General features: G+C 43.9%; 1 protein-coding gene across 1 annotated transcript; it reads right to left on the minus strand.

Annotated features, from left to right (window-relative positions):
- Positions 1-472: 472 nt before the first annotated feature.
- On the minus strand, positions 473-7709 carry flad1 (flavin adenine dinucleotide synthetase 1). The gene is made up of 10 exons (XM_047598196.1): positions 7345-7709; positions 5934-6022; positions 5178-5346; positions 4279-4656; positions 3376-3484; positions 2595-2778; positions 2169-2267; positions 1883-2072; positions 927-1000; positions 473-836 (listed from the first exon to the last, which is right to left on the minus strand). Exons 2-10 carry the CDS (start codon positions 5939-5941, stop codon positions 701-703), a joined length of 1347 nt encoding a protein of 448 aa, XP_047454152.1. The 5' UTR covers positions 5942-6022; positions 7345-7709; the 3' UTR covers positions 473-700.
- Between the last annotated feature and the right edge of the window lie 531 nt (positions 7710-8240).

The raw sequence follows: 8240 nt of genomic DNA on the forward strand, positions 1-8240 counted from the left end.
CGATCGTCGCTGCGCCGCGTTGACTAATCTCCAGGCGGGGAAGGAGAGAGAGCGCGGATCGATGAGCCTGGATTCAATCATGTCTGGAAACAGAGAAGGTAATTTATTGTAATCACGGACGCTAAATGGAAAACGTGAGAACAACGCGCCCGTGAGGTGCACAGGGAGAACTACAAGGAGCAGGGGGGAGGCTGTAGTTCACTGAGAGACAGATTAATAATTGTGAGCCTGCTGGCTGACCTTCAGCCGTGCGTCAGCGCCGGTGCACACGCAGTTTCTAAAACCTTTCTGCATTGTTTACCGAAACGTTCTGATAAGTGGTGGTCCGTCCGTCCGTGTTTTCTGTTGTTCCCGGATTTAAGACAAATGGATCCATAAATAAAAGAAGCCGAGAGCTATAGTGGCAGTGGCTCTCCATACGTGAGAGCTCTTAAAATAACATAACAATAGAGGAAAAGAAGACACAGTCATGTTTTATTCAGCAGCACAGAAAGCCTTTACTTCAGAGTCACATAAACGAACAAGTGCCGTAACACACTTTCTACACACGCACGCACTTTCCCTGCCGCCTAACTCTGATGTCGGACATCTTCCGCAAACGCTCACAAGAGGACTAAACTACCCGTAAGCTAGGAGGAGTGAGACGCGGCCAGACAGACAGCTCCACGAGCGACAGGTGACGCAGTAGAAGTGGGAAACATCAGGCACGGAAGTTGCGCTCCTCTTCTTCATTCTCCAGGAGGTAGGCCGGCTTGTAGCGCGTCACGCCCCTCTCATCCACCACCTGCAGGGCCTTGTTTCGACAGGTGTTGTCCATACTGCTGAGCGAAGTGTACCTGCGGGTAGGTTGACAGAGAAAATTAACACCAGCGAGGCGCACCAAATAGAAAAAACATTTAAATAAATAAATACAAATAAGCGCTTACCCTTTATCATAGAGTGTACAGTAGGGCAGGTATAACGTCCTCAGGAACGTCCAGATGTCGTGATACGTCCAGTCCTACGGAGAGTTGGAAAACACAGAGTGCAATAAGCGTTTGAGTCACTTATTTCAATCTAGGATAACTCGTCCTCTGGAGTCCTCTTACATGCGCTCGTGTGATGAAGGGCTAAATAAATTATCGCAAATTGGGGTCAACCGCTAAATGTACCTGTGCTTCCTTGTGCGTTTCATTAGTCGTACAGACGTCACAGCACAACCACTGACATTTTTAAATATTTTAAAATAGAGTAGGTGAGACTGCATTTGTGCATATGTAGTTCTATTCTTAAGAGCAACAACATAAAAATTCTCTGTGTAAATGCCTTCACACGGTGCGATGCAATTCAGCACGAAAGCTGTGCAACAACTTTAGGTGATGATTTCCAAGTTAAGCTCTCGGTGTGTGTTAGAGCTGCATTGCACAGGTGCACTCAGAGTGTGTGTGTGTATGTATATGAGACAAAAGTTAGGTATGAAATATTGTAATTAAAAACTTGACAAATGCAGCACTACTACTAGAGCTGTTGGACTGAATTCGACCATGCAGAGGTTGCGGTTACACTGTATACATCTGCATTTGGAAATATTTGGTCGTGATGACAAATAACAATAAGCATAGTGAGGGATGTTGGCCTAGCTTATAAGGACACAGGGATATTGAGGCAGTACTACTTTTAGTTCTAAGGAATGTCTGTGTCTTATTAGGGAGGGTAATTTTCAAAAGTCTGTTCCTAGAATTTCACAGGGAATACTTCCTTCTTGGTATTTCCCCTTTTATTTTGACAGATGAAATCTACAGAGACTAGAAATAAAGACAAAGAGATAAAGAGAATCAACTGAAAGATGACGCTGGTCCTAAACCCTCTATCATGATACAACTGATCTGTGTGTCAGTCTCACTAGTAATGGGTTGACTCTCATGTACTCTGGCCAGCCAGGATCAGTGGGGCACATCGGCGTCAACGTGTGCGAGTAGGGGTCACTCCTCCTGGTCCCCATCAGGACGGCTTTCAGCTCTGGCCTCTTTTCCTGCAACTCGTTCAGGGCCTGTCGAATGCTGCCCTCCACGGTGATCAGCTCCAGGTCGTATCTATGGGAGACAACCAAGGAGATCGACTGAAGTGCGTTTATTAAAAGGAAACATTTGTGTCTCAAGCAGTGTCGTGTTTGGACTGATGGAGGTCACCTTTTTATTGTGTCCTGGAGAAACTGCTCCATTTCTGGGAACGGAGAGCCAATACGAATATACAGAGCTTTCAGTTTGTCTTTTGCATCTGGATTCCGCCTGAGAGTGTCAGAAAGAGAAAAATAGGGTGAAAAAAAGAATATAAAACACATGCGCTGCAAGAGATTACATAAATGTTTGTCCTTCTTATCATCATCTCCTACAGTCTATCCAGTACAAGTCAGAAAAAGCCCAAAATGTAGTCGGTATTTACAACAGATTGTCTTTTTCCACTTTCCCACTTGGGATACAGTGTGCCAAAATCCGGTGTGCTCAAACGCTACTACCCTCCCGTTTTTGATTTAAATTTCCCTCGGGTCTTTTTTTTTTTTTTGTCCCGTTTAAACCATTCAAAATGTTCTCGCTGTCTTGTCCCCCTCCTGTTACCGTTTCAGTGCAGCATAGCAGAGATGCAGCAGCGCCGTGCAGTCCTTCCCTCCGTTGAAGCCGACACAGACTTCTTCTGTCGGATACTGATCCAGTGCAGTTTCTATTGTTTTTAGAGAAGACATAACTTTCTCGCCCAGCGCTGTGCCTGTGGGAAGACAAAAGACAAATGACTGTGAATTTACTCAGCGTTTGTTAGGAGTCAAATAAACAATGCTTCATTATGGTGACTGAAATCAGCGTAAAGACGTCTGCTTTTCATATTAGTGATTGATGATTCACTCTTTTCTCTACCGAGTCTCATGTAAGTTATATTATTTTTTTTTTACAATCCACTATGCTTTTACAGCTGTAATTACTTTAATATTATCAATTCCTCTGTTGGTCCCAGTCTCTGCGTAAAGTGTAAGGGGCCTTTTATATTAGGAATCCTTCACTACTCCCCGAACCCTGTCTCTGCTCACCCTTTGCCAATGTTAATCGTAAGGCTGGCACTGTCTTTGAGAATGGCTCACAGACCCTTGGGCAGCCATGCACACTGGCTTTGGTTGCACACTTTCCCTGGCTGTCCGATCCAGAACAGCTCTGACTTTGTATAGTTTCAAATTCATGGAGCCGGAGTCCCTAGCCGCCATTCGCTGAAGTTGGTCAACATTCATATTGCGGTCACCTGCGCCACCCAAACACCTGAAGATAGATCTTTGGTTGCGTTTATTTTGGAAAACACTAAGGTATCTGGTGGATTCATTGACACGACTGGGGATTTATGGCGTTACCTCACGAGTGTGAAAAGTGGTCCCTGATCCAGCGAAGAGTTGCTCCAGTCCGGCAAAGGCCCTCTCCATGAAAGTTGGGCTCCCAGGAAAGATATATACATTGCGCACGCTGACCTGGGAGAAGGAGGTGGATGCATCATACGGTGAGAACAAATATGGGTCACAGTGTCTAAACAGCTCAATATGTCTGTAAAAGAAGAAAACGGATGATTCAATTATCGATCCTGCGTGAGGAAACTCTTTCTCTGCATTTGGCCCATTCATTCATTGACAGATCCATGCTACATATATGTTCATACTAACAGTTATTTGTTGGACAGAAAGTTGGTTAGTTTTTTTTCTCAATATCGGTTAAAAATAATGACAAAACCCCAATGTTGTGTTGCCAGACTCATATTTCGATAAGAACTGAGTATGTGCAAGTGCCATTCATTTAACGACAGACTTCAGTTTTGAACAGGAACAAAACATATATGCATCTCCAGTTGAAACTAGTTGAGCGCATAAGCGCCAGACACATCAGCCGTACGGCGTACTACAAAAAGCAGTCAAGAAAAAAAAAACGTCGATATGCGGTGATTTCAACAAACTGCAATTTCACTGTGTGAATGCTTTTCACTCTTAGTGTCTCCAAGTGTTCAATGTAATTGTTTTGCCCATTGTGAGCAGTTGTTGTCTGGTTAGTCTCAAAAACTGTCTCCAATAATAACCCCGAGACAAGATCGAACCGACAGATTATTATGCCATTTGAGTGACCATCACCCTGAAATTACTGTTTACCCCAAAAAGAGCACTTAAGGCAGGACACAGGACACTGCATCAGATGTTTGGGAAGTTACTTTTGAGGCAGAGTCATGCCTTTCAGCTTGAGTATCATTTCATGTCACCTCTGTGTGAAGTCCACTCACCAGCGGATAGAGGAGCCGTTGCCCGGTCTGTGGATCAGTTCCGTAGTTGAGTTTGGCCGAGCGAGGCACCATTGCCATCTTCATCGCAGCGCTGTTTTTGTCCTTTGCCCCAAAGAACTTTTCAATCACCTGTGTGAGCTCTGGGTGGGGGTAAACCTCTTCTTGGAACGCCATGGCAACGCTCTCAAAGGTGAGGTCGTCGTGCGTGGGGCCTATCCCCCCCGACGTGATGAGGTGCGTATACTGAGGAGAGAGGAGCGCCACCTCCTTGGCGATGACCTCCTGTATATCTGGTATGACTGTGATGCGCTGCACAGACACTCCAAGCCTCCTAAGTGCTCTTGTCAGAAAGCTGCTGTTGGTGTCCACTGTGTGGCCCTGAAAGAGAAGCCCAGCGAGTTTCAGTGTAGTGTCAGCACCCTAGCTTGGATATCACATTCAAGGACTTCAAAAAACAAAAAATAAAACCCCTACATGTTCCTGCTTGATGAAATTCAAGGACTCCAAATGAGCATCTTTTGAGGGCAAGACGTGACATTGGACAAAATCAAAGACTTCATGTTTAAATCATGATCATGTCAAGTCGAGAAATAATGGTGAACTTGTCATTTTAAAACCATGCACTGCTGCCACATCAAATAACCATCACAGGGTTTTCCCGGGGTTATGAACTGTGGATGCGAGAGTGGATGGAGGTCTGAGAGTGTCCAGGCATACTGATGAGGATGTATATGTTAATCAAATCAAAAGCATTCGGGCCCACACATTTATTAGAAATAAGAAACCCTGGTTTATTTTGACTTTCTACATTCCACAAACTCCCAAGGATTCTCGGTGGGGTGCTGTCAGCCACACAGAGCCTAAATACAAGGCACGGACATCTGTCAACTCTAAATCACCTTGAGTATCTCATCTCCAATGATGAGGATGGCTGCAGTGGGAGCCACCCCATTGGCTGCAGAGGACGGACTGGAGACCTGGTGGTTTGTGGACATGGTTGATTTGCAGAGGTGAGCTGTCAGTCTCCTCACACGCTCCACTGCTCTACTCAGCTTAGGAAAGGAAATCCTGGGAGCCATAGAAAAAAAAAATTATAATTAAACACTGTTTATTGAACATTTGCTCTTTGCGCAGATCTCTTAGCTGCATACGTCTGTGCAAGTATCCACAGTCAAAAGTCTATTCAGCCAAGACCCCACACAGAAAATACTTTGCATGTTAAATTGTTGATTTTACAGTGACACACCACACTGATCAACCACAACATTATGACCAATGACAGGAGAAGTAAATAACATTGACCATCTTGTGGCAATACATTGTTCTGCTAGGAAACGTTTGGACCTGGCATTTGTGTGGATGTTATTTACCATTCACAACACGATTCAGTCTGACACAGACACTTACACAAAAATAGTTTAGGAACAACTGAAAAAAAAAAACATATGACCCAAAGGCCCCCACTAACAATATCATAGTGCCAGATGCCACAGGACACCCTCAGAAGGCCCACGTCCATTCTCTGATGAGTCACAACTGTTTTGGGGCACAAGGGAGACCTAGGCCAGGGAGAACGTTCAGGCAATATTAGGGAGGGGGTCATAATGATATGCCTGAAGGGTGTACATTCTATGAAGACGAGAAATGATTCTTACTTCAACATGAATCCATATATAGGGTATCCCAAATGTTTGAGTACAGCTCAGACCCTCTTCTCCATCATTATTCACCGACCGGGGAGTATCTAGGAAGAGCAGAAGAGACATAGGTTTCAGGTAGAGATGTTAAGAAACAAGTCTTTTCCTTCCCAACACAGATTTTTGCATTTCAGACAATACAGAGTACTGCTCCAAAACTGCACATTTAAAAATAGATGATCCTAATCTGAATGGGTGTATTAATATTTCTAAGCCTTGACAGCTGATCATCTGCACGTCATTTATGAAATCCCCATGTTCCCATTCCCAATTTTACATATCATTCCATGAGCCTATGAATCATTAAGTTGGAGAATATACTTTGACATACACCGATCAGGCCTCCAAAAACAGTTCTAACTCATCAGTGAATGGACATACGTCTTCTGGGGGTGTCCTGTGGTGTCTGGTAACAGGATGTTGTCAGTGGGGGCCTTTGGGTCCTAGGGTTTGAGAGGTTTGGTTAGTTGATCAGTTTGGGATCTAGCGAATTTGGAAGCCAGGTCATGTTTTGTTTTGTTTTTTTTTGTTTTTTTTTAGTTGTTCCTAGACCGGTTTTGTTTGTGTGCCTGTGTCAGGCTGCATCCTGCTGGGGATGGCTGCTGGCTGGGGCCTTTCACAGACAACCTCCAGAGAAATTACTGACAAATCAGCCAGCAGGACAACAGAGGAAACAAATGTTCTGGGGCAGATTGAGTGCATTTGCACCAGCTGCCATGTAACTGCATGTGATTTACAAGCTGTTGAAGATGATAAGTGGTTATTTTTAATTCAAGGTTACAGCACACCGTGCTCCAGGAAGGAAAAATAACGCGAAAACAGGCTAATAAATACGACAGACAAAATGTCTGGCTTAGAGGCGGCGGCGAAAAATGACCAATATGTTAGAGGAAGTGGGTAAATTAAAGGAGCAAAGGTTACGAGGACAGGTGCTAGGAGAGTTAAACATTGAACAGGTGACAGACACACAGTTTGGGACTTTAATCTACATCCCATATCGATGCCGTAGGCTAATTCCGTTAATTTTTGGGATTGTGTATATAACTGTAGACACATGTTTGCCCATTGTAATTAGCGCTACAGTGTAAGTTTGCTAACGGGCCAAAAATAAACTGTAACCGATCATTTACCTTCACTACAAAGAGAGGCAGAATATTAATGTGTAACAAATGTTAGCTTCCTCGTTTTACTCTCCTAAATTATTGAATCAACGGCACTAGCAACAACCATGAAGGACACGTACGTAGTTATGTCATCACTTTCCGTCCGTCTCGCCTGTTATATACTTAAGAGAAACACATCGCGTACTCTACTCACAGTCTCATAACAAAAGTCATCAAATAAAAAAAACAAAACAGGACAAACTTACTACTGAGCCGCTTGTGTCCTCTTTACGTATCCCGGCGTTCGTTCACTCACAACACGTGGTGAGCCGTCCAATCACAGAGGAGAGAGTGTTTGCTCGAGACGAGCGGCAGCCAATCAAGTTTACGGATGTGAGTCTTCAGGGTCAGCGACTTTATGGATGCGGAAGTAACTGGAATACTGCCATGATATGTCCGAATCAGTGCAGCTGGTGGCAAACGGCACACGTTGCTTAGTAAATACGATAAGTATTAGATAAAAGTATCCATAAGTTATGCATCTGCGTGGTGGCTCTTTCTTCCACTACCGGGCAGAAGCCGAAGGAAGCGCTTCTTCTTCGTGTTCTGCCCCTGCTTCTTCCTCTTCTTCTTCTGTCCTGATAAAGAGTGGCTTCCGGTTGTAACTCGTGAGCCCCTGCTGGCTGGAAGAGCTAAATAAACCCAAGTACATGCAATACAGCACAGTCCATGGTACCACACTGTCTCTCGCCTAAATTGTAATATTACTTTCTTGGCCTGCGGGTGGAGCATGTTGACACGACTACACCAGTGGTTTGGCATTTGGCATTGCAAATATATTAAACATTTATCTTATATCTGTCGGTTTGTACTGACTTATAATACATTATTAAAGGTATCTGTTAGAATGAAGACGCATCCATTTAACGCCCCACTGCACTTGACGATTGACCAGTCAAGTGTTAAGATAATATTTCCACCTTGAGAAGAGCTGTTTTGCGTATTTTATTTTTATTCACAAGTATGGCTTTGTAGATGACGGAAGGCTATAGGAAACCTATTCATGGGAGAAAAAGGACAGTTTGTACCCATATTATAACATATACCGTGTTTAAAACGAATTTTGATTCAACATATTTAATATAAGAGACACTTCAGATAT

The sequence above is a fragment of the Mugil cephalus genome, chromosome 11 (assembly GCF_022458985.1).
Source record: "Mugil cephalus isolate CIBA_MC_2020 chromosome 11, CIBA_Mcephalus_1.1, whole genome shotgun sequence".
Lineage (NCBI taxonomy): Eukaryota > Metazoa > Chordata > Actinopteri > Mugiliformes > Mugilidae > Mugil > Mugil cephalus.